General features: G+C 40.0%; 15 protein-coding genes across 15 annotated transcripts; 7 read left to right on the top strand and 8 right to left on the bottom strand.

Moving 5' to 3' along the window:
• Positions 1-87: 87 nt before the first annotated feature.
• On the bottom strand, positions 88-858 carry HPODL_00700 (electron transfer flavoprotein subunit beta; the record flags this gene model as incomplete). The annotated part of the gene is made up of 1 exon (XM_014080661.1): positions 88-858. One exon carries the CDS (start codon positions 856-858, stop codon positions 88-90), a length of 771 nt encoding a protein of 256 aa, XP_013936136.1.
• Positions 859-1,059: 201 nt separating this feature from the next.
• On the bottom strand, positions 1,060-3,511 carry HPODL_00699 (STU2 Microtubule-associated protein of the XMAP215/Dis1 family; the record flags this gene model as incomplete). Its single annotated transcript, XM_014080660.1, has 2 exons — positions 1,060-3,408; positions 3,449-3,511. The coding sequence occupies 2 exons, from the start codon at positions 3,509-3,511 to the stop codon at positions 1,060-1,062; spliced, it is 2,412 nt and encodes an 803-aa protein (XP_013936135.1).
• Positions 3,512-4,108: 597 nt separating this feature from the next.
• Positions 4,109-4,474, top strand: HPODL_00698 (sulfiredoxin; the record flags this gene model as incomplete). The annotated part of the gene is made up of 1 exon (XM_014080659.1): positions 4,109-4,474. One exon carries the CDS (start codon positions 4,109-4,111, stop codon positions 4,472-4,474), a length of 366 nt encoding a protein of 121 aa, XP_013936134.1.
• A 41-nt stretch (positions 4,475-4,515) lies between these two features.
• HPODL_00697 (uncharacterized protein) lies at positions 4,516-5,352 on the bottom strand (the record flags this gene model as incomplete). The annotated part of the gene is made up of 1 exon (XM_014080658.1): positions 4,516-5,352. The coding sequence occupies one exon, from the start codon at positions 5,350-5,352 to the stop codon at positions 4,516-4,518; it is 837 nt and encodes a 278-aa protein (XP_013936133.1).
• A 904-nt stretch (positions 5,353-6,256) lies between these two features.
• HPODL_00696 (uncharacterized protein) lies at positions 6,257-7,864 on the top strand (the record flags this gene model as incomplete). Its single annotated transcript, XM_014080657.1, has 1 exon — positions 6,257-7,864. One exon carries the CDS (start codon positions 6,257-6,259, stop codon positions 7,862-7,864), a length of 1,608 nt encoding a protein of 535 aa, XP_013936132.1.
• A 42-nt stretch (positions 7,865-7,906) lies between these two features.
• HPODL_00695 (Zinc-responsive transcriptional regulator ZAP1) lies at positions 7,907-9,532 on the bottom strand (the record flags this gene model as incomplete). The annotated part of the gene is made up of 1 exon (XM_014080656.1): positions 7,907-9,532. The coding sequence occupies one exon, from the start codon at positions 9,530-9,532 to the stop codon at positions 7,907-7,909; it is 1,626 nt and encodes a 541-aa protein (XP_013936131.1).
• Positions 9,533-9,705: 173 nt separating this feature from the next.
• HPODL_00694 (uncharacterized protein) lies at positions 9,706-10,464 on the bottom strand (the record flags this gene model as incomplete). Its single annotated transcript, XM_014080655.1, has 1 exon — positions 9,706-10,464. One exon carries the CDS (start codon positions 10,462-10,464, stop codon positions 9,706-9,708), a length of 759 nt encoding a protein of 252 aa, XP_013936130.1.
• Positions 10,465-11,741: 1,277 nt separating this feature from the next.
• HPODL_00693 (uncharacterized protein) lies at positions 11,742-13,232 on the top strand (the record flags this gene model as incomplete). The annotated part of the gene is made up of 1 exon (XM_014080654.1): positions 11,742-13,232. The coding sequence occupies one exon, from the start codon at positions 11,742-11,744 to the stop codon at positions 13,230-13,232; it is 1,491 nt and encodes a 496-aa protein (XP_013936129.1).
• A 190-nt stretch (positions 13,233-13,422) lies between these two features.
• On the top strand, positions 13,423-14,034 carry HPODL_00692 (Subunit of the GINS complex (Sld5p, Psf1p, Psf2p, Psf3p); the record flags this gene model as incomplete). The annotated part of the gene is made up of 2 exons (XM_014080653.1): positions 13,423-13,464; positions 13,510-14,034. The coding sequence occupies 2 exons, from the start codon at positions 13,423-13,425 to the stop codon at positions 14,032-14,034; spliced, it is 567 nt and encodes a 188-aa protein (XP_013936128.1).
• Positions 14,035-15,031: 997 nt separating this feature from the next.
• On the top strand, positions 15,032-15,676 carry HPODL_00691 (Phosphoribosylglycinamide formyltransferase; the record flags this gene model as incomplete). The annotated part of the gene is made up of 1 exon (XM_014080652.1): positions 15,032-15,676. The coding sequence occupies one exon, from the start codon at positions 15,032-15,034 to the stop codon at positions 15,674-15,676; it is 645 nt and encodes a 214-aa protein (XP_013936127.1).
• A 25-nt stretch (positions 15,677-15,701) lies between these two features.
• On the bottom strand, positions 15,702-16,505 carry HPODL_00690 (Proteasome subunit beta type-2; the record flags this gene model as incomplete). The annotated part of the gene is made up of 1 exon (XM_014080651.1): positions 15,702-16,505. One exon carries the CDS (start codon positions 16,503-16,505, stop codon positions 15,702-15,704), a length of 804 nt encoding a protein of 267 aa, XP_013936126.1.
• A 160-nt stretch (positions 16,506-16,665) lies between these two features.
• Positions 16,666-17,187, top strand: HPODL_00689 (uncharacterized protein; the record flags this gene model as incomplete). Its single annotated transcript, XM_014080650.1, has 1 exon — positions 16,666-17,187. The coding sequence occupies one exon, from the start codon at positions 16,666-16,668 to the stop codon at positions 17,185-17,187; it is 522 nt and encodes a 173-aa protein (XP_013936125.1).
• Positions 17,188-17,225: 38 nt separating this feature from the next.
• HPODL_00688 (Protein polybromo-1) lies at positions 17,226-18,923 on the bottom strand (the record flags this gene model as incomplete). The annotated part of the gene is made up of 1 exon (XM_014080649.1): positions 17,226-18,923. One exon carries the CDS (start codon positions 18,921-18,923, stop codon positions 17,226-17,228), a length of 1,698 nt encoding a protein of 565 aa, XP_013936124.1.
• Positions 18,924-19,164: 241 nt separating this feature from the next.
• HPODL_00687 (uncharacterized protein) lies at positions 19,165-19,780 on the top strand (the record flags this gene model as incomplete). The annotated part of the gene is made up of 2 exons (XM_014080648.1): positions 19,165-19,185; positions 19,241-19,780. The coding sequence occupies 2 exons, from the start codon at positions 19,165-19,167 to the stop codon at positions 19,778-19,780; spliced, it is 561 nt and encodes a 186-aa protein (XP_013936123.1).
• A 239-nt stretch (positions 19,781-20,019) lies between these two features.
• Positions 20,020-22,602, bottom strand: HPODL_00686 (uncharacterized protein; the record flags this gene model as incomplete). The annotated part of the gene is made up of 1 exon (XM_014080647.1): positions 20,020-22,602. One exon carries the CDS (start codon positions 22,600-22,602, stop codon positions 20,020-20,022), a length of 2,583 nt encoding a protein of 860 aa, XP_013936122.1.
• Between the last annotated feature and the right edge of the window lie 1,232 nt (positions 22,603-23,834).

Below are 23,834 nucleotides of genomic sequence, written 5' to 3'. Positions count from 1 at the left end.
CAATTTATGTGGGGAACTCTAATCGGAATTTCTAGTACCTATATAATGTTTTTCGTCAAGGTCTGGCCTCTATTCGAAAAAACTGGTTCAGATAGCCTTCAACTCCTTTAGCTTGGAGATCAGCTCATCAACAGAGCCAACTTTAGCACCACCTTGCCTCACTGGAGGGTCTTCAAGCTTAATCGTCTCCAATCTGTTCTCAAGAGTAATACCCAAATCATCAACCTTCAAGATCTCCAGCGGCTTCTTCTTAGCCTTCATCATTTTTGGAAGAGTAACGAATTTTGGCTCGTTAAGTCTCAAATCTGTAGTGATGATCATTGGCAAGGAAGCCTTCACGACTTCCACACCTCCATCGATTTCTCGCTCAACTTCAACAGTGTTGTCTGCGTTTATTTTAACCTTGGACGCATTAGTTGCCTGAGGCCAGTTCAAAAGTCCGGCCAGCATTTGCCCGGTTTGGTTGGAATCGTCGTCGATAGCTTGTTTACCAAGAATGATCAGATTTGAATTGTGCTTTTCTTGCAACTTTTTGAGAATCTTGGAAACCTGAAGTGGTTCAACTTCTTGGTCTTTCACGTCCACTAATGTCGACGTGTCGGCTCCTTTCGCCAAAGCAACTCTTAATATATCTTGTGCTTTACTTGGACCAATGGAGACAGCATGAATGGATTCGACTTTGTCCTTGTGAGCATTCTTAATTTTTATGGCCTCCTCAACAGCGATATCGTCAAAAGGGTTGATACTGAACTTCACTCCAGCGGACTCAACTCCTGTTTGTGCCTTATTGATTCTAGGTTTGAGTGCAGCATCAATCACCCTTTTGACAGGAAGTAGAATTCTTATTTTGGACGACATTGGCAAAAGAGAACTGCGGATACTGATTACTATCCGAATTAGCTGGTCAATAAACTCAATAAACTAAATTATATTTTCAAGTCTTGAGAAAATGATATTCCTTCGGTTTTCGGCGAACTCGCTTTGAAATTTAGCGACATCAAAAATAGGGGTATATAAAAATTATTTCACGACATAAGACATACTTCACAAAGCGTACCTCTATAATTGATTAAATGTTCTAGATTTGGATTTCATCATCTCAATTCTTGCCTTTAGCTGGTTGGTGACTTCAGCAGCTTTCCTCCAGCTGTCATCGTTCGAGTCGACATCGTATAAACCTGAGCTGAATTTGCTTCTTGTACTAGTGGTTCCTCCGGTATTAAATCCAACATAGTTCTCTTTTTCTATGCCATTATGGATACTCAAGTCGGAGATCCTTCTGTTCAAATCCGATTTTGAGTCCAATGTCTCGAGTTTTTGGAGAGAACTTTTCAGGTTGTCATTTGGTTCCTCTTTCACCGTGACCTTTTCCGATAATGCCTGCTGCAATTGATATTGCAGTTCTCTTATCTTTGATTCACTTTGATCCAGATCGCTATGAAGCCGAGAAATTTGAATATCTTTCGATTTGACGGCCATAGTTGCTTCTGTCAGCCTCACCTGTTGTTCATCTAATTTTTTATTCAAGCGAGCGACTTCCTCTGTCTTTGTGTCCAACTGACACTGAAGTTCCTTTCTTTTTTGGCTCCACTCTAATTTTTCTGCCTTCAACGACTCAAGGAGCTCTCGTTCCGAAGAGTTAAGTGAGGGTGTTGTGTACTGAGCTCGACTCAGGGACTGGGAACTGGTGGGCTTGAGTGTTCTTGAAGTCAGATTCATTTTGCCGGTACCTGTTGATGATTTTAGAGGAGAGGAAGGTCCACGCTTAGATGGTATTGTGGTTGACGTACTTGCTAGCTTCCTGGATGTTAAAGAAGGCTCGGAAATTTGGCTCAAGTTCGGAGTTGTTGAACGACCCTGCCCTGCAGTCATAGCGGAATCAAGCAACCCATTTTTGTGGAAAGTTGTTGGTACCGATACCTTTTGGAGGGGAGCAGCTGCGGATTTTTGTTTCGTTCCAATTGCTTTCACTTCACAGGAGCTTAGGTATTCGTCGATCTTTTTGGTTTTCTTTGAATCTATTCCCTCCAAATATGACCTGAGTTGTCGTTCACCAACGATCTTCATAAGCGTCGCCGTAATCTCACAGGCAAGATCCCTTATAGGGGCCAGCGAATCGGACATTAGTCGTAGAGAAATCTGCATAATTGAATCAACTTCTTGCTTTTTCGGTACTGTTTCTGTTTGCTTGAGGCATCTGATCAAGAATTTGGAGCTTTCGATCCTAATTTGAGGTGTTTTGTGAGACATGTACTGAAGCGTCGGCTCAAGAAGTTCACTCAAAGACGAGAATTTGAAGCATACATCGAGTGCTGCTGAAATGGCATCCAACACCGACTGCTTTTTCTCTTTTGTTCTTTCAAGCAGTGGTGAAATTAGAATTAAAACATAACGATGGAAGTCCTGTTGTAGTCCATTTCCCAATCTTTCGATTATTTTAGAAGCCAACGTCACTACCTGTATGTTGGCATCCTTAAGACATTTGCTTAAGATCCTTATCAGATCCATGTAATCATCGTTTTTAAGTTTGGGATGTTTGAATTCATTCAAAGTCTCTTCCAGGACCTCAACCCTGTCTTTCCATTTAGGAGATTCGATTCTTAATTTGAAATCACTTGGTATTTTGGAAAGGACATCAACAGGATCAACGAGATCAAAGGCGTCCAATTGGTCACTAGATTGCTCCTGTACATCAACCATTGAGACATCATCTGAGCCTGTTCTAATTTCAGCAATCTGAACTTGGTGCGATCTCAGTAAACGCTTTGGCGTCGGTGTACCCTCAATTTTATCAAAGGCTTTCGCCAAATCCTTCTGCTGAATTGGCTTCAATTTCTCAAATATGATTGTGTCAAACACGTTCCCCATATAAGATCTCAAGGTTATTGATAAATTTGTTGTTTCAGCCCGAACATTTTTATCAGCGTGAGCAAACAATTGGGGGATTACATCTAGGACAAGTTTTGGAGAACAAACTTTGCAACCAAAGTTACTGTAGATTTCGTTCAAAGCCGCAACCACACCAGCCACAAGCTTTGGTAATTTTGCTGACAATGCTGGTAGTAGAGATTCAATAACGGGGTGGGGAGAATCCAGTTCGATGTACCATAAAAGCGCATTGATCGATTTCTGTTTGGTACCTGCTCTAGTGGATGCCAACCCTTTTTCTGCAATTGCACTGATAACCTGACTTCGAGTTTTTATACAAGCGTTAGACCCTCCGAATTCCACAAAAGAACAGATAGCATTAATACCTGCTTCCTGCGCGACCACATTGCTATCCATAACCATTTTTTTAAGCAAATCAGGGCTTTTTAGAAATCTGCCAAAGCACTCATCGTCCTCGCTGCTGGAATTTTGAAACATACTGTTCACCTCTTCGTAGGCTTCTAAACGAACTTTCCAAACCTTAATGTTAGAGACGCGTGGTGAATATTCAGGAACTTACCTTGTGTTGCAAACGTTCCTCAAGTGGCAACGACTTATAATCGGTATCATCTCCTCCATCCATATTGTCGTAAGAAATATCAATGAGTGTTCTGCAGATGGTTAGGCAAAGCTAAACTGTTTCCCATTCAGTTGATAATAGAAAAAAAATGTAAACAAACATTTAAATCAAAAACGTTTACATAAAAGGTCTATCTGCGTCGATCGACCGCACTAATGATAATGATGTACACAAAAAGTAGTAATCTTTACACACCTCTACACCATTAAATTATTGTTATCATTAGTGAAGTAGTTAGTAATATGCAATTAATTTTTGCTGCTGTCACCAATAGCTAGTATATTCCTGTCTTCCAACTCAAAGCAAAGACCCAATCTTGTAATACGTAATTTGAGAAACGCTTCAACTTGATCAAAATCCTGGGCAGCTATCCAAGTCCTTTTGCATTGATAACCTGTAACGGAGGAGCCTCGGAAATTATGATGTTGCGTATAAATTAAAAGTTGTGGATCTAGATCTAGAATAAATGATTTATTTAGTAAAATATGGCGGTGCTACGATGATTTTGAAGATTAATAATTTTTGAGCTAATGTCTCGATCGTTGAAATTCAATATATATAAGAGCAAGTCAAACTCGTTAAAACTAGAGTAATTTCAAAATGTCCGTTCAAAGCAGCTCAATTCAAAAAATAGAATACTTGCCTTTAGACCAAATAATTAGACCGATTCCTCCGGTACTCGACTACTCAAAGATCGATACAATGGTTTCAACATTGAATGGACAGCCAATGGCTTCTCCCACCTGCAATATTGAAGATATAACTCCAGGTGAACTGCCTCCCATCGATGTTCTTACCGTTTCTGAAAATGGTGAAAAGAAATATTTTGCATTCGGAGGATGTCATAGGTTTCAGGCTTACGAGAAGAGCGGTAAACAGTTGGTGAAATGCAAGATTCTCCCTTGCACGAAAAAACAACTTAGACTTTATTTGGGTTCCTCCGTGGACAGCTACTTCGAAGAATGATGGCGATAGTTATAGATTAGATGATATGTCGATTTATGAATTTAATGAATGTCACGTTGCAAATTGATTTTCACTCGTCCTTTTAAGCTCTTTCTTGCGTTCTTCTCCTTGATCTTCTCTATAGTGTCGTTAATGGTCTTTCTCCTTCTGCGAGGCTTTAGGGTCTGGAGATCACTATAGCCACACGATTGTAAAATCCCATACCTGATCTCATTTATTCCTGTGCGTTGCTTTAGATCGCTTTCAATCGAGTTCGCAAAGTAAATGCGCGGTTTGATTTTAAGGTCATTGAGTATACTTGTGGAAATTAATTCTTCGTAGTGTTGAATTCGAGAATTATTCTTGATCTTATCAATTTTGTTGAATATAATGTCAAATTGGACTCCCATTTCAACCAATGCTTCTAATATCAACTCGTCATATTTGTTCAGCCCAATATCACCGTTTAAAATCAAGAAGCAGTTTCTGAGTTCTCTCCTTTCAGCAAGATATTGCATTGTGAGCTCTCCTTGCCATGGTTTGCCCTTCACCCCATACCCTGGAGAATCTACAAGTCTAAACAAACCTCCCACGTTGTAAAAATTCAAGCATGGCGTGTAACCTGCGCTTTGTTTGACTTTGGCGTATGGAGTTGCAGATTGTCTATTGTTGCTCATAAGAGCATTCACCAAAGATGATTTTCCAACATTACATCTTCCCAAAAGTATGACCTCAGGCAGGAGCTCGCCCTTATTTTCGTGAACTATTCCAGGCTGGTCGGGACCCGCTTCAGCAGCTGCCCTTCTATCTTCCCCTGGCAATTTATTTAGGTCATAGATGCTCCAATCAAGCCTAATTTCCGAGTCGTTTATGATTCTGGATACATTACCTTGATCCATGCTTGTTAACACCGAGACTGAAAGGTCACTTTTATTCGCAAAATGCTTATTCAGATATGGACCGTCTATAGGAGGCGAAGGTTTACTGATTTTTGATTTCTGGTGTATTGCTGAACGTGCTTCCTGTAAATGATTGTTAGAGTTGCCAAGCCATGATCGAATTTTATTTGGATCCAGACCTCTGCTAACATTTGAGCTTGTCACCGATCTCGCTGCATGTCGAAAGAAAAATAACTCTTTCATGTATCAAGATCAGTATTTGTATATTTTTTTTTGATAGACTCAATTATTTTGAAAAATAGCTAAATATCTTAAAAAAAATCGAAATCGCGAAGATATCTTAGATTGGTTACGTAATAGTCAATTGAGTAGTCATAGCGAGGAGCCATACTTAGATCAGCGTAAAGCAGAGTTTGAGATGCTCCACCTGTGCTGCGTGTTCTCTTTTTCACGCATCAAAATCAAGGAATTATGGAGAATTTTACAATCTTCCTTGAATGGGTTTGAGGGTAGTGCAGTGCGACCGTGAACTGTGAAAACAGGAAATAATTGTTTTGCCTCTCATTCAATTTTGACCCCTATTACAGACATCCTCACTTTTGCTGCAGATGAATCCAACATCAGAGATTGTGACTAGCTGAACTGTTGCCGGAGTGGGGTGCAATGCAGTAGATTGAGATTACCCTGATTGTCTGACAATCCAATCCTTCAATAAATGGATGATCTTGTCCATCTCTAGTCGGTTTTTTTTTCTCGGTCTTTTTATTCAAAAAGTACGTGCGCGTCTCAGACGTTGGTTGATATGCCGAAGCTTAGCACATCTTAAACCCGACTTTGCAACTTGCTGCAACGACTTGTTTGAAACTAGCTTTGCTTTCGGTACTTTGGTGCTTCTTGATAAAGTATGGATAGAGAAGAACCTGACATTGAAAGTGTTGCCTCAGATGCAATAGAAAACGAGAGTCATCCTCAAAATCCAGAAAGCATAAGACAAGAAAAATCACCAGTTCAACGGACTGATTCGAAGGCCACTGCCGATTACAGCGATCCTGAACAGCGCCCTCCTATTTTTAAGTCTGCCGTTCATGAAATCGTGAGTTGCGTGTGTTTGACGTTTGCCCCTTGCGCGGCGTCTATGTCTTCAGCCGCTTACCAGACCAGCTTAACCGCGACCTCCGAACACTTTAAGATTTCAGGAGGACAGCTGACCTGGTGTGTCTCGGGGGTCATGTTGGCGAATGGTAGCTGCTTACTTTTGATGGGAAACATTGCAGACGCATTTGGTCGCAAAAAAGCATTATTATTTGGATATACCTCGTTTGCAATTTTTGCTTTGATAGGAGGCTTCATGAATGACTTTATTTTGCTTTGTGTCTTCAGAGCATTACAAGGTGCAGCAGTTGCTTGTGGAACACCAGCAGCTGCAGGATTTCTTGGTGCGACCTACAGAGATTCACGGCGAAAAAATTTGGTAATGAGTTGTTTCAGTATTGGAGCCCCCATAGGAGGTGCATCAGGATACTTTATCGCAGGAGTTTGTGTTTCCATTTTCAACTGGCGCTCAGTTCATTATTTTCTGGCAATCCTATACTGTATAACAAGTATCGGGGTGCTCTTGTTCTTGCCTAATGACAAAAGAATTGATTGGAAGCACGCCAAGAAGATTTTCAAACGGCTGGATTACTTAGGTGCGTTAATGTCTTTATCAGGATTCACTTTGATTTGTTTTTCATTGACACAGGTAGATGCGACAGAAAGAAGATGGCGAACTCCCTACATTATTGCCCTCTTGATTGTTGGAATTGCGCTCGTGATAGGATTTGGTTTCTACGAGACATATGTGCCAAAAAACCCACTTATTCCAATGAAGATGTTCAAAAGCAGGAACTTTGTTTTGTGCATTTGCATTGCAAGTTTGAGTTGGATGTTATTCTTTGGTATTTTCAACTATAACGCTGTCCTGTACTTTGAGCAGATACGAAAATACTCAGTCATTATCACAGCTTGCTGTTTCCTTCCACAGCCAATAGCTGGCTCATTGGTCAGCTTGTTTGCCGGGTTCACTATGCATATCATTCCAGGAAAATATTTGGTTACACTAGGATGCGGTGGTTTTATTGTTTCCAGTATTATTTGGGCTACCAACAGTATTCATAGAAATTATTTTCTGGGGCCTTTTTGGTCATTTTGTGTCACCGTCTTGGGAGTGGATTTTGTGTACAATGTTGCAAACCGTTGCTCCCTTTCGTCAGTTGAGCGCTCACTACAAAGTCAAGCAGCGGGTACTTTTAATACTGTGATCCAATTGAGCTCTTCCGTGGGTTTGGGAATATCCACCACTATTTTGGCTTCCAGAGACCCATACTATGGGCAAGCCAGCCAGGCTGACCATCTAGAAGAACTTTTTGAGGGAATGAAATACTGTTACTACGTGGGAATTGGCTTTTCGGGCTTGGCGTTAATTTTGAGTTTATTCCTCGATATCGGAGTTGTGGGAAGTGTCAAGCGATAAAGTCTGCTAGATTCACAGTATGCATATACATAGAACTAATTATCAATGCCCTACTTTTACACCAACCTCTTGGTCCACACGGCAACTGCATTTTAGATTTGGACGTCCGATTTCTTGACACAATGTCTGATGCTTCTTGAACTTTACCTCGTCATCAAAACTCTTCATACAGCATTCGCACTTAAATTTTCTTGTGTGAGTCTTCATATGTTTGTTGAGGTTCGATGACTCCCTGAACTTTTTACCGCAAACCTGACATTCCAACGGTTTTTCACCGGTATGTATTCTCTGATGTATCGTGTAAGATGACGAAGTTTTGAACTCTTTACCGCAAACATTACATTTGAACGGAGTTTCCCCAGTATGGGTCCTTAAATGCTGCTCAAGCATCAATTCCAAGGAAAAGCTTTTCATACAATAATGGCATACAAATGGCTTATGTTTCGTATGAGTATTCAAGTGTCTAATGACTTTCTGGCGTTGAGTAAAAGGTTTCAGTTCTCTAGTGCAATCTTTCCAGCGGCATGTGTATTCAGATTTCTTGGATTGAACGTGAACTTCTATAACATGGTTTGTTAGATCTGTCGTCGTCATGAATTGTTCATTGCAGGTCGAGCCATCCCCCGAAACCCATAGGCATGTATGCTCCGCATGTGAGGCATGATTGTGGGGAGCAGGTTTCGTACTAGCCGAGGTATTTGTCAAAGTCTCAATGGGCACTGGGGATTGGTCTAAATGTAATCCAGCATGCAGAAGGAGATCATCAAGGTTATCTGTTGAAAAGAAACATTCTTTCCATTCACAGTCATACGTATCCGACTTGGTATTGATATGAGAGTCTAAGATATGTTGGTTGAAAGATGAGCTATCCAGTTCATCATTGCAGCCATTCCATTTGCATGATATGAAGTTTGAGGGCTCTTCATTGGTCAGTTTCACTCTCTTGCGCGAAGGCGCATGATTCTCCTCTTCCTTGGTAACAGCATGAGTTGGATTTAGCTGATGATGATGATGGTGATGATGATGTGGGGGGTTTAAAGCACCATGTTGATCCTGTTCATGGTCAGGACAGTGGTGGTGGCTGTGGCTATGCAAATGAGTATGGATGTTCGAAGGAATAATAATATCATGTCGAACCACATTCCCATTGTACTGATCCTCAAAGTGCATATGGTGATGATGTGACTGCGACAAGTACTTATTTTCTTGTCGCATATCATTGACACTAACTTGTGGAAATACCTTAGGTGGGTTAGCAGCACAGGGGAACATATTGGCGAGTAAATCCATTGTCCCCAGCTTATCTTCGTTATTGCCAGGCAAGTTATTGTTTGAGAAATTAAATCGCCCATCCCGGCTAAAATACGCAGAATCGGAGTGAAAAGTTTCGAGCTTGATCTGTCTGTCCGGTGATGTAGCAGTAGATATTGTCTCCTGAATCGGCTTTTCGTGATCGGGAACATCCACACAATTATCGAAACAGCAATAATCAAAGCAGCAATCTGATTGATCATCATCTTCATCGTCGTGACAGTTCTCCTGGTTCAAAAGATGAGAAGGGTCATAGCAACATTTCAAAAACTCGCTCATAGACTCTGCTTCCGAGTACAGATAGCATTGCAGCTCGTCATATCGATCCTGAGAATCTCTCACAGCACAAGGTGACATGGTCAGAGTAGCAAGATTTTGAAAAATTGACTCTTTGATTCATATACTGCGAACAGATTTATGATTTTTAAGTTGTGGTCGATATAAGAAATCTATATTGATTAGTGAATTATACCTTGATGGTTATACATACTTTAATAAGATATTTTTTTTGTACCCGACGATCGTCCCGACTATATTGTCAAACGGGAAGAGTTCGATTGAGCAACAATCCTGATAAGATTAGAAGCACGAGTTTTATCATATCCTCCGTCCAATTTCAACCTCTCGTTTACCCTAGCAACAAGTGCTTTCGGAATTTTGAATCCTCGTTTGTTCCGGAGATAGTGGTAATAAAGTAATAAGGGTTCTGTGATAAGCTGGCCAGGAAACGAAGACCATTCCATTATCATTCCCGAAAGTGTATGTAATAGAAAGTAGTTCATGCTAAGTCCTAGATGTCTTTCAATGAAAAAGAAGACATTGAAGAGTTCCTTGTATCTCTTTCTTGGAACCAAAAAATCCACAAAGACTTCAACGGTCGAGCTATTCAGTTTGGATGGCTCTGGGCCAAAAACATACCTGTTGTTGAAATATCTCACAGCTAAATTCGGGCTGACATCCAACAGAAATGCCAGAATGAATTTAGAGCTTTCCTCGTCAAATCTGTTGGCATTCTTGAGCAAATGCTGATGTCTAATTTTTCTGCCCAGCAGATCCTCTTTGGCTAATGTCAACCCTATTGAGTCTGAATCCGAATTCACTCTTGACCCTCGAATGTGGCCGATCAAGAGTCTACGAGCACTTGATGACCTCATATGATGAAGCGCGATCATAAAAGTTGCATATGTGGACTTAATGGAATACTTGTGGAGTATATTGGCAAGCAAAATGAGTATATCAATGATGAATAAATGATTAGCATTTCCTAGCCGAGCAAGTTCCCCATACATGAACAAATTGAACGTATGGCTCCTGACACTCTCATCCATAATTCCTTGTCCTTGACATGCGTGTTTGAATAATTCGTAGGCCTTGTTCCTCTCTTCGTGGTTCACGAAGATATCTGATAAACGTGTTTGAGGGTCCAACTTTGTCTTCTCTATCTCTGACACATTACTCGCAGCAAATGCTCTATGTGTCTTATCTGTATCTATTTTTGACAAGAGGCTTGGTTTATAACTCTTTGGATGTCGCGCCCCGACAGATTTTGTAGTTGGAGATGCTCCTTTGGTACCGTCTTGCAATTGATCTCGGAAATCCTCCCACTCTTGCAACTCGTCGTTTTTTCTGCTTGATTGTGAACTGATAAGTATATTGACGAGGAGAATCTCTCGCGCATGTACCCTTTCAGCTAATTCAAAAAGTTCTGGGGTTTTGATGGGGCGCCGATTGTCTTCAAGCATTGCGCGTATGCTGATTCCGGTTCCACTCGAGGAAATTGCAGAGCGAGACGTTATACGTGAATATGCCCCTCGTTTGAGGGATAAGTTACGGTACGCACATGGAGCATGCCTGGCAAAATGGCGGATCATATATAGTTAGGTCTAGTATTCAATCGGAATTTTTTTAATTTATAAATTATTCAATCCTGAGCTATTAGCTGCAAAGATTTCAGACAGCTCAAAGATTAGTTTTCGCTGTATGATTGATCTTAACAAGTTAGTGCGCTGCTGTTTATTCTGATTACAGCCAGAAACCGTGAACACCATTTACTATTATACAATTCTCGCTCTCTTAAATGGTCTTGAAACAACACTGAGAAGGCAACTATCTAGCCTCGAACTGAACCATCCGTTTGGTTCTGGCTTTGTAAAGAACCCTGTGACCACATTCCTTGCATCTAACGGGTTCTTTTGGGGAGAGAGAAAAGTTGACTGCACATTGTGCACAGATGTATTTCACTCCGTAATCTTTCAGACTTTGGATTCCAGAAGCCGCGTTTCCCAAATTTGCTGCCGTAGGAGGGACAAATCCTTCTCTGCTCATTATTGTTGAATATGTAGATCAGCGTTGACGAGGTGAAAACTGATAAGCTCAACTAACTTTTTAAACTTGAAAAAAATTTTAGGAATCTGCCTGGACAAATTTCTCAGCGCCCATGAATTATATTGTACACGTCCAGATCCTTAAAAAGTACAAAAAAAATATTTCAATATTAGGTAGGATCCTTAACATAAAGATTTCACTCTCACAGCCGCAGCATTAAAATAAGAAAAATGGCCATAATATGATACAGTTCTTAGTTACGAAAAATATAAGCCAGGCATACTGGCTTGTGCGACCGTCATATGGATCTCGAGGAAGATTCGGCATGCTATCGTCTATCAGCATTGCCTACTCGCCGAAGAATAAACTATACTCCACTCCATCGGACAATAATAGAGTGATACCAAACAGTCCGCATGAACTGAAAAGTGGCCTTCGACATCACGGAAAAGACTTTGAAGCCATTTGCTACACGTCCCAGCGAATATTTGGTTTGCTTATGGATCTCACCGACGATTTTTCAAAACTTTCGTACAGGAAGAGTTCATTCCATAGAGTCTTTAGACTTTTATGGATTGAAAGCGAATTCCCCAAATTGCCTCCAAAACCGAGGACAGAGAAACAACTTCGTGAGTTCGTTCATAAACTGACAACATTCAAATTTCTTAACAATTCTCACAAAGCTGCAACTATTCTGCGAAAACTCTTTGCAAACGACCAACTTGGTTTCATGCACTCAGTGAAGTATTGCAACAAGCTGATTGACTTTTTCCTGGACAAAAATGATGAAATCATGATTAAAAGAATATTTCGCCGTATGGAAAAAGATAATAAAAAGCCCAATGCAATGACATTCAATCTTTTGGGAAAGCATTACCTGAAAGACACAAACGTTATACGTGAGCGGTTGGCTATTTGGGAAGCTATTTTAATGCGAATGAAATCATTGAACGTCAAGACGGATCTTTGCACATACTACATATCGTTGAGCCTCATGCCTACGGAGGTGCCTGCTAAGCAAGAATTGAAACAACTAATTCTTTCCCATGGTCTGCACCGAGCTGCAAGTCAATTTCAAGACATCCACATTGTTGACATGCTGAACAGGGGCTGCTCTCTATTCGAGATATTAGAGTACTATCACAGCACCGATGGGAGACTTGATGTCAATTGCATGAATAGCATAATTTTCAAGTTCCTTCAGACTGGAAATGATTTTGAAGGTGCGTGGAAATTTATGATTCAAGAACACAAGCTTCGAGGCATCAATCCGAAAAGTTCCACCATGACTATATTCATGAAACATGCTCGCGAGTGCAAAAGATTGAAAACTATGATTCAAATTTTGAATTCATTTGAAGAGTTTTACAGGCTCAAGAGTTCACCTGCTTTGAGAATAATAATGCAGTCCCTTTTAACGGACAACAATACGTTACAAAAACAGTGGGTCCCCCATATTTTGACCTTTGTCTACATTCGCCACTTCCGATCTTCAATCAATAACTTTCAGCGAAAAGATGTTCTACTGAAGCAACTAGCTCATAAATTCAACTTTAAACTTGAAGCCGATCTCACTTATGAGAATTTGAACAACTTGGACAGGCAAATATTTGATGCCTTGGACAGCATGGTGATACGTGATCCACAAACTGACTTTAATGAGCATGATGAAAACGAATGGATGGAAAAGATTACAGAGGATTGCAGACTTGCTATGTATAATAAATTTTGAACATTTGAAAATAAATGTCGGAACGTTTATCTGCAGATCCAAAATAAATAAATAGCTAGCTGGCTGTGCAAAACATGTATAATATTTTTCGAGACGCGTTCCTGAAGAACTCAGGATAGATCACGTTTGATAATCGGAACAGCAGGGACAGATTTACACATTAATCGCTGAAAATAAACACCACTGATTTATGAGCTACTATGATATAGATGATATACTGGCAGACAGTCAGGTAAGTTGTTTTTTGTTTTTTTCGTGCAATGGACTAACATTAAAGAAATTGCCATGCAAGTTTTCAATTACCATCCCAGGACTGGGCTATTTGAATGGTGAGCCTGGTTGCCCAATAAAAGAGAACGTCAGACTTGAACTGCCCATATGGCTGGCTGAAATCCTAGCCATTTGCTCTATATCCAACTCCTCTGATTACGAAGAAAATGACGAGTATAGAGAAACTACATTCTTGAAACTTTTAGAGCCTGAATTCTTTTCGCCCGTTTTCCTCAACTTTATAAAGTCAGATGCTTTGCGGCTCAACCTGAATCCATACATGTTCTACTATCGCATAGTTACGAAATGGTCTAACATGTTCGGAGACGCGGAATTGGTGGAGCTTATAAGTAAGGCATTGGTTGACAGAGCAAGTGAATTAAACGATTTAAGCTTCAAGTTGAATGATCATTTTAGAGGTGGTAATTTAGAATTCATGAATAATCTCGATAGCTATGAAAAACAGTTGTTCAAAAACAGCCATAAATCATACAAAGATCTGAAGATCTGGTGGCTCAAGAAGCCAAATTGACGACCACGGCCTTACCTGTTTGAATCTCAGGTACTTTCTATTTACTTTTGCACCATCAATATGAACTCTAATTCATTATGTCAACAATTGCTAGGAATTGAATTTTTTTGGAGAAATAGATGATATTGTATGAATAATATCAATCGATCAGCTAAACCTCAAGGAAATACATGAGACGAACCTAATGTGCAAAATAGTTATGCAACTAAGCCGAAGCAATACCTATTCACTGTTATCAAAATGTGTTTCATTACTGAAATATATTAGGCAAGGTCAACTTCAGTTTGGACTATTGTGAAAAAAAAGTAGGGGCTCCATTTTGTGTTGAATAGAAGTCTCCCTGAAGTTTTGGAATCCGTCTCGTTCACCACATTGTTACCATGTAACTGCAATATGAAGGCAATGTGTCGAAGCTTAGTAGGCAGATATCCAGATAGGTTTCGCCGTAAGAGGATTGTTTTACGACAACCCAGAAAAAGGGATTACCGTTATCCCATTAATTATCGCTGACGTTTGAACTTCTAATATTACGCGATCATAATTGGCGTTGTCGGCTAATTCACGTGAACAACTAATTTGATATCTAGATGATCCATGTGACAGCACAAAGTTATATTACTCACATAACTGATCCCAGTTATGAGAAGCAAGCCTGATTTATTTTACTCTCTTTTATTTTTATGAAATTCATGAGACTACACACTTCTCTACAACGTTTCTGAACTTGGAAAGAAGAGGGCGCAATTCAAATACGAGAGTAGATGATTGAGATTTCCTTAACATTCCGTCCTCTTCGGTTATCATCTTTGTCATAAATCTCATTGCCGTTGATCAGATCTTTATAACATCAGCCGTAACTTCATGGCTTACTTCTGACTCTAGGCGATATAATAGATAAGAAACACCTCTATTTATTACTTAACAACTGTATTTAGAATATTTTTTCGGTCTGATCAAAATGACAGGAACTAATTTAAAAATTGAAATATTTTCAAGAATGGTTCTTCCATCCATCTTGGTTCTGATTTCGGGGAATGGGTCAAACCTACAGGCGCTTATTGACAATTGCAATAGCGGTAAAATACCAGGGAAAATTACACATGTTATTTCATCGTCCTCCAAAGCATATGGTCTTGAAAGAGCATCTCAAGCAGGCATACCAACACTGACCCATGAACTCAAAACATACTATAAAGGGATTCCTAAGGAGAACAAAGATGCAAGAAATGAAGCGAGAGCCAATTTTAACAAAGATTTAGTAAATATCATAATTGGAAAGCTCAAACCAGATGTTATCGTGTGCGCTGGCTGGATGCTCATATTATCCTCCGATTTCCTCAAGCCTCTCCATCAAGCCAAGATTCCAATTATTAATCTTCATCCTGCTCTTCCTGGTCAGTTCGAAGGAACGAATGCGATCGAGCGCTCCTGGAAAGCTGGTCAAGAAGGATTAGTTGATAAAGGTGGTTGTATGGTTCACTACGTTATCGAGGAAGTCGACAAAGGCGCTCCTCTTATTGTGAAAGAAATCGATGTTAAGAAAGAATCGCTCGAAGAGTGGGAAGCTAGAATACATGCTCTTGAACATCAAGCAATTGTTGAAGGAACTATTGAAGTTTTAAAGCAACTCAATGCCAAATGATCTATGTACTTTACCTTGATGTCTCCTAAGCGTCAACCTCCATTGCATCCCTGGTCGTCACCCTAACTTCCTCGACCTCACACAGATTGTAGATGCTTTCCTTTAATATAGCCGTTGTTCCTCTCTCGAACTTATAATTTCTTGCTTTTGCTTCTCGGACATTAGGAGTCAAGTAGTTTCTGTATAATTGTGCGTCCTTGCCGACTTCCATCACACATAAGTCGACGTTGGAGCCCGAACCCAAATCGTTCCAAATACCGGCTTCAATAGCATCTGCGCATAGTTTCATGGCTTCCTCTTTGGTCAAATCTTCTTTCCAATCACGTTCAAGAACTGCCATAGCGGCAAGCGATCCTGAACCTAAAGATTGATAGAAACCAATGTCTGTAGAACCATGAGCATGAATTGAAAACAAATGAGCTCCTTTGGGGTCCACTCCAGCCACAATCAGATACGCCCCAATATGTCCTTGATATTTGAAGAGATGTTGCTTTAACATTTGTAGTGCTGAAGAGACTCTTGGCTCTCTGTTCAAGGACATCGAGTGTAACTCTAAATTAGATTGAACTAACTGCGTAACCATTTCGGTATCTGCTGCTGTTCCTGCACCTGCGCACCAAATCCTAGGAGCTAGACGATGCAGTTTCTCACAATTCTTGTCTGCCACTATAGGTCCAGCCGTAGCTCTGGTATCCGCAGCAATCACGACGCCATCATTGAATTTGCATCCCACGATAGTGGTACCAGTGGAAATTGCCTGCGGGGTCTGGACTCCATTCTTTGAAAGGAACTGATTTCTTTGAAAGTTATCGAAACTTAGGCCAGCCATTTATAGTAATCTGCTAGCTATTAAAAAAGGGAGGTCTAAGTGTTTCAACCTATGAAGTGCTTCAATTCAGTATTTGCCACTAAATACAGTATTTAAATTTTCTAACATCTCAACACCATTTTCTTTCACTAATCAACCCATAATCTAATTCTGTCTTCCAATGGGTATTTGTCTGTCTTGCCTTCATCCGCCAGCCGATGATGACTTTGACGAAACTACGCCTCTCCTTGGGGAGAACATATCGTCATCAGCTGTGCAACAACAATATGAGGAGCAAATTTTAGAGCAAAGAAATAAAGAACTGAATAGCATACTGAACTCGACAAATGACCATCTCATAGACTTAACAAATTTCCTACATTTTCAGTCGCAATTCATGCTCAAGGATCCAGTTTCGCCATCCCTACAAAATCAAGCATCCTTGAAAACAGTAGATGTACCGACGGCAACCTCATTAGCTTCATTAGATCAAAACTCTACGCCCCAATTGCAGGCAATTGGGGGATATGATTCTGTTGGTGCACGCGGCTTGACGCAAATTGAGGTCCTGGACTGCAGTGAAGTTTGCCAGGAAATGGAAAAAGAGCTTGCTATTTTGGAAGAGAAAATGGATGTTCCTTTTGACAGATGCATTCGATTCGACACCAGCAATATTGGTGCCCTGAAGGTAGAGTTCGACTAAGTAATGAAATATGTGTCGTATTTAATCTACATAGACATTTATTGAGAAACGTTTATCCATATCTTGATTCTTTGGACATCGTAGTTCTTGTCTTCCGCATTAATAGTTGCATTGATAGGACTCAAAGCAGCAGCTCGGCGACGAAACTTTGACTCCTCTTCCGCTAAGGTCTCTCCTTTAGCAGTGTCTTTGAGTTCTGGTACTTTGAGAATGAATTCGACTAGATTAATTCCGTAGCCAGCTTTGATCTCATATCTTGCAGCCAAAAAGTCATTCTCACCTTTACCATCATAAGATATTGCAATTGGAAATGGCTTTACCGTTTCATTATTCACTCTCAGTTCAGAGTGATAGCGCTCGTTTATGATGGAGTTCGAAAGCGATACGAAGACAACAAAAGGCTGTCCCACAATGTCAGATGGGAGTGTTATTGCATTCATCGTATCAGGGTTCAAGAAGGTGAGTTCATAGAGTCTGTCAGAATCTGTTTGTGAATAACTTTTAGTGCTGGACGAGATAGTGATCTGCTTGACATGAGAATTCGTTTGTGCCTTTTTTTCGTGACCTTGTATGAAGGCCGGTTCTTCTGAAAGACTTCCCTCCTCTACCGGATATTCAACATTGTATTCATGAGTGTCGGTGCGCTTAGCACGTCTTACGCTTTCGTCATCTTCAGAAATTTGCTCATCATCGTCAGAATCTTGTCCGCTTTCCTCATTCTCTTCATCCTCCTCTTCCACATCGTGGATCGTTCTCTTTCTCGATTTTGGTAACTTCTTTTTCTTATTGTCCTCTTTCTTGACAGTAATTTTTGTTTTTTTAGACCTAGGTAGACTTTTGCTGTCATAATCGTCAAGAGAAGCATCTTCTAGCTCTGATGATGATGAAATTGATGACTCCAGCTTTTCTATTTTTTCCTTTGCAAACTTTTGAAGAATCACCGCATCTTGGTAAAGAAGGCTATCCTCGTGATTGTAAGTTTGGGCGTTAGCGAAAATAAGGTTAATATCGTGCTTGAAACTGACAACTCCATCTTTATCATCAGCATATTCGCCATCGTCAAGCTTTTGTTTGACCAAGTTGAATGACATTCCCTCTTTGATGATCTTGTAGTAGTCTGGATACATCTCACCATCTACAAGATCCATGAACGGTGTCGATAACTTGCCTCTAGAAGGGACCTTATAGTTTATGATTGATTTCAAAATGTTTTTAAGGTCAACAGTATAATCCTGACCACCATCATTAGCTCCCCCTTCTGCTCGCTTTGCTGCTTTGACTTTTTTCTTCGTGTGTGATGTTTCAGAGCCCTTGGAATTCGAAATGATATCTGCTATTTTAGATTCAACAAATTCATATATCTTGTTGGCATTCTTCGCAATATAGCTTTGAGGGTCATTATAAGTATTGGCATTGTTTGCCATTAATTGAAAGTCCTTCAGGAATTCTTGAACTGAGTAGCGGTCCGACTTTTTAACCTTCGCTTTTATCTCATTTAAGGAGATTGGGGACTCAATTAATTGATAATAATCGGGATACAATTTTTTAGGAGGCAGCTTTATAAAATCTCCAATAATTGCTACACCATAGTCTTCATCAATAAGGTCATTGATGGAGTCAATGATGCTCATATAAGTATCTTTGCTCAAGGTTTCGGATGTGTCAACTTCATCAATGACTGTTGGTTTTTTGCTGTTTAATGTGAGTACAATTCCAGGTCTCCTCTTTGCAACCATCACAAAAATATCTTTGATCTCACGAAATTTTAGCGTTAACTAAGGATACGGCTTTATTGAATTAATTCAAGTTGAATCGGAACGCGTCTATATTTGTTTGCCTGGATGCCCTTCGACGAGCGACAAAAAAAATTCTGTTGTTGTCTGATTACGTAATTTATTATCAAACTCTGTCTCACTAAGGTCTGCAGATATCAGTTCCCCACTTTAATTCAGTCAAATACTGATACTTTTTTATGCAATGGCTAGGCAAACGTTTGAGGTAGGTAGTAGCATCTAGCATACTAGAAGGGGGAAGTTGTGATCTAACCATTTAGTTGATTGACCAAGATCCGGAGTTCACTAAAGTTGTGCGATACTTCAGATTGTCTGATTACGCTGCTTGGGTTACAGGCACTCTATTTTTACCATTAGGCTTGTTTGGGCTAGAGAAGTACGAGCCAGCATCAGGTGCTAAAATTGGAAGACCTCCAGCAGTTCATTTGAGAGCTGCTGGTGTACTAGGCTTTATTGGTGGTTTTCTTATTGCATATAAAAGATCTGTGCTGCGATTCAAAGGGCAAACTGAAAATGGGAGGGAAGTGAAGAAAGACAGGTATGAAATAAAAAAGCTTCTGAGCCAAAATCTGAATCCATATGGTGCCTCATCTCTTACACCTTATCTACAAGATGTCGCTTCCAGAAACTCTAAAGATAGCCACATGATGCTCGGTCTTATTCCTTGGTTCAATTTCGTAAATCATCAGAATCATGGTATTGACTTGAAGAAATATTATGAGGTTAGAGAAGGTGAGGAAAAATGGGGCATAAGTCTTTCACCTCCGAAAGTTGGGGAAGTTAATCCTATTGATCAATGATTAGACAATTATCTTATTCCCCTTATTTATTTCGTTTATTTATTGAACTGTCAATTACCCTAAACCATGTAAGATGTATGCTAAAATTCGTGATCTATATTTATTAAGCCAATAGAGGTCAACTGGTCATGCAATTCTATGCCCTATTAATTGTGGTGCGAAATCTAAATCTATAAACGTAAATCATTACTATATATCTATAAACATTATGTAAACATCATAAAAACATAACTAAGTCGTTAGACGCTAAAGGCCATCGGATCAGTAAATTCGTCAAAAAGCATTGAGTAGATATCATTTAATAGCTCTTTTTTGTTGGAATGCTGTTCCTTATCCTTGTGCTCTGTACCAGGGTCCAGGTCAAAATTATTCAGAGTGGCAACGGAATTGGAAGCTGAAGTTGTATGTCCTGTATTGAAAAGCGATGTGCTAGACGAGTTGAAAGGTTTCATATTTTCTGCATTCGACAGTTTCCTCTTTTTCTCAAAGTCAAACATTGCAGAATCAGGGGTGTTGTCCGTATCAAGATTCAAATAAGTGTCCAAGGACACGAACGATTCCATGTTCTGGGCGCTAATATCTTCACTCACGTTATCCATGAAGTTCTTTGACGGTTCCGTTAATTTCGCAAGCTTTGATCCATCAAAAGACACTGTTGTCGGATATCTTTGATTGGCGAAACAACTTGATGGGTGGCTATAAAGAGAATCGTTCGAAGATGTACTGTTGACCTTCGTAACTGGATAGCTAGCAAATTGTTTTTCACTAGGTGCTGTTTGCTTCGAATTTGATGGAGTTGACTTTTGGCCCAGAAGCTTATTTATAACCTTAGTCAACTTAGACCCCATTGAGTTATATTTTGACATAACTAACAAGGCATTTTTAGCGCGATTAATATCATCCATCCATGAAGTGGAATGTGAAGATGAAGAGTCAGAACACAGGCAAGCAATTGGGATCAAAACAGCCTGGAACAAGAAATATGTTGCATACCACACGGCAATGATGGATAGATGAGATTCATTATCCTTCACAAATTTATCAATTGACTTGATTGTTTCAGAAGCTGCCTTGAGACAAATTCTTCTTCCTTCTTTGGCTTCCTCAGTTTTGCAGCTTTCCATCACTTCAGGATTGGAAATTCCCACAATTCTTTGCCAAATAAAAGGCCTGAACAAAATTATTTGCATGTTTCTATATCTCCAAATGAGCCTATTTCTGGAGAGCAAAAACCATTCAGGTAGATGTGATTCATTCGTCGATTGACGAAGATTTGTTGGTAAAGAGTTGAAAAATTCTCGTTTAGCAACAGACTCATCCTCATGAAAATAGCCTGGCAATTCATCAATGAATTTTTCTAACGTCGCGTTCATGCTGAAACACTCCTGTAACGTGGGAGCAGGCTTGGAGATCAGTTTGGAGTAAAATGGTGTAGTTAGGAAAGTCAGTTTCGTTTGTGCAATCAAGGCGGAGTATAACGTGGGATATGGTTTGTTGATCATTTCCTCTGTAACAGTATTGCAACCATCCATATTCTCAATGATCTGAGAAAGCTCATCATCATTTATGTTGCTCACCATCTTAACATCAACAACTTCTGGAGGAGGCAGGTTAATCGGTCTTCCAAATGTTATCGATGCTCCAGCGTCGAAAATGTACAAACCCCACCATAGACGTCTTTTGATTTCAAGATTCAACAGATCTTCTTTACGAGTTTCCCGACTATTCGATTGCTCATTGAACTCTTTGTGCATTCCCAGAGATATTGCCATCCTTACTGCTAAGCCCAAGAAATTCCATCCGGTATTTGGTTTATTCCGCTTTTGCGAGTAATTGCTCAGTAGAATCAAAGCACTCAGTAACATAATATTACCACATTCGAATACATTGGCACCTGTATTCAAAGCTTTCTTAGCACGATGATAATATGCAAGATCAATGGTAGTATGATCCCCATGTAAACACCAGCAGCCTAAGGCAAGAACTGTATTAAACAAAACAAGCCAATGAGCCTCATTCTTAACAGGCAACTGTTTTCTGTAATGTTTCATGAATGTTTCCTTATGAATAAAGGGATAGGAAGTATGATAATATCTGAAATAGCTTTGCAAAAACTCTTCTTGTGTTGACCTCATATTCAGATACTGCTCGAGCTCCTCGCCTATTTTATTCTGTTCCATGTTGTCAAGACCCCTCTTCAACCCCTCTACTATCTGCTTCTTGATCTGAGGATTCATGGTCACGTTCGGTGGGGATTTCATTGGCTTTCTTGTTTCAGAACTGTTGTTGCAAGATGTCAAATCAAAATCATCCATGACAAAATCCGTATCTGTGGCACCAGAATTCACAAAATCTGCGACATCTTCCTCATCAATCTTGTCAATCTTCATGACCCTCAAAAATGAAGACGAAGATCCTACGCCCAAAAATCCTGATTTGGTAGTGGGATTGACTCCCATCCCATCCGTAGAAAAGGAAGGAGCAACAGCTCGAAGATATGGTGAAGTACAAAGAGACGAATTGTTGGTCTTTGTGCTGATAGTCGACGACTGAGCTTGGCTTGTATGAAGGTGGTCAAGCGAGTTGAAAGAAATCACCGAATTTTTTGGTTCGTGTAAAGATGTTATTGACGATGGAGACGACGGTGATCCGTTCATCATCAAACCTTTCTCTCTCTCTTCATCATCTTCTGACCAATCAAAATTGGTGTTATTAGATAGATCGGTGGCCATGAATTCATCTGGAAGACGGGATAAAATTTGTTGAGGAGTCTCTTTTTTGAAGATCGAAGTTGACGAAGCATCTAGTGAGAAATCCTGCATTGTTTGCGTGCTGCTTGTATTATCGCAGTGCTGTTTATTTTGTGAGAGAAGTGAATATGCGCTCATGTTTGGGGAATTGCATAAAGATTGTATGCTTGAGCCAGTTCTTGAAAACCCACCTAGCATCTGCTCTAAATCTTCACCAGGAAACGCCTTTAAAAGAAATGTCTCCAACTGTTTTACCCTATTCTCAACCTTAGTCAAATACGCTCTGGTAAGCGGCGATCGAACAGCACGGGGTGAATAAACACACTCCCATCCGTGATCCATACACTTTGAACATTTGGGCAATTCCTTTGTACAACGTAGTTTCCTTCTTCGGCAAGAATCGCAAGCTTGTTCTATCAGCGGTTTGTTACGCGAGTGACTTTTGTTTTCATAACCCTCTGCTTCCTCGATGGCATCATCTTCAAGTGAGTCAGATGGTTCCCTTTTTATCGTCCTTTGCGGAAACACACTATTGTTATGATGATGATGAGCTAAATGGCGTGAACCATGTCCATGTGAAGGTGTGTGTTGGCGATGGACATAAGAAGATCCAGACGATGTAGTCCTTGATATGGTAGGTTTGGTAGAGTGTCCATTGGATAGATTAGAATTTTGAGGAGGTGATGGAGAGTTGGTCAAGTTAGCTGAACTAGCAGATTCACTGAGCCGAGATTCTAAAACAAAAAGATCTTCATCAGATAACTCCCTCTTCACCATACTCTCTTTATTCTCTCCGAAGCCAACTGGTTTGCTAATGCCTTCCATTATTAGCAAACGATATCAGCGGTGTTCGTATTAACTAGATTCAGCAATCAAAAGCGAAAACCTTTACTGCAATTTGGTGAAAAAGCAGCTTTGACTTTAAAGTTAAGAATTAAACAGCGCAGCTCTTCGAGCTATTAGGTGATCCAAATAACCGTGTAACGGAGATTGATGGTTAGTGCATCGTTTTTTTTTTCTGCATCTATTTCCGTTTTGAATTTCGCCTATTATTATTAACAATAAGATTTTATCCCGTGCAGGTATCTGGTGATCACCTAAGGTGCGATTTTTCAAAGTCCGAATTTTGCCCACTTACGCTCCCAAAGTTAGGGAAAAAGCACACCATTTTGGCTTGCCACGTTCGTTATTCATACAAATTACTCTACTAGCTATATCTGGAAGACATTTTTTTGGAAATGGCTGCCCGCATACAAACGTAAGTCTGAGAGGGATTTTGGCAAATCGGATCGTCTCCTGAGACA

The sequence above is a fragment of the Ogataea parapolymorpha genome, chromosome III, assembly GCF_000187245.1.
Source record: "Ogataea parapolymorpha DL-1 chromosome III, whole genome shotgun sequence".
In the NCBI taxonomy this organism is placed as follows: Eukaryota; Fungi; Ascomycota; class Pichiomycetes; order Pichiales; family Pichiaceae; genus Ogataea; species Ogataea parapolymorpha.
The sequence above is the reverse complement of the archived record's forward strand: the minus strand, read 5'-3'. Positions and strand labels throughout refer to the sequence as shown.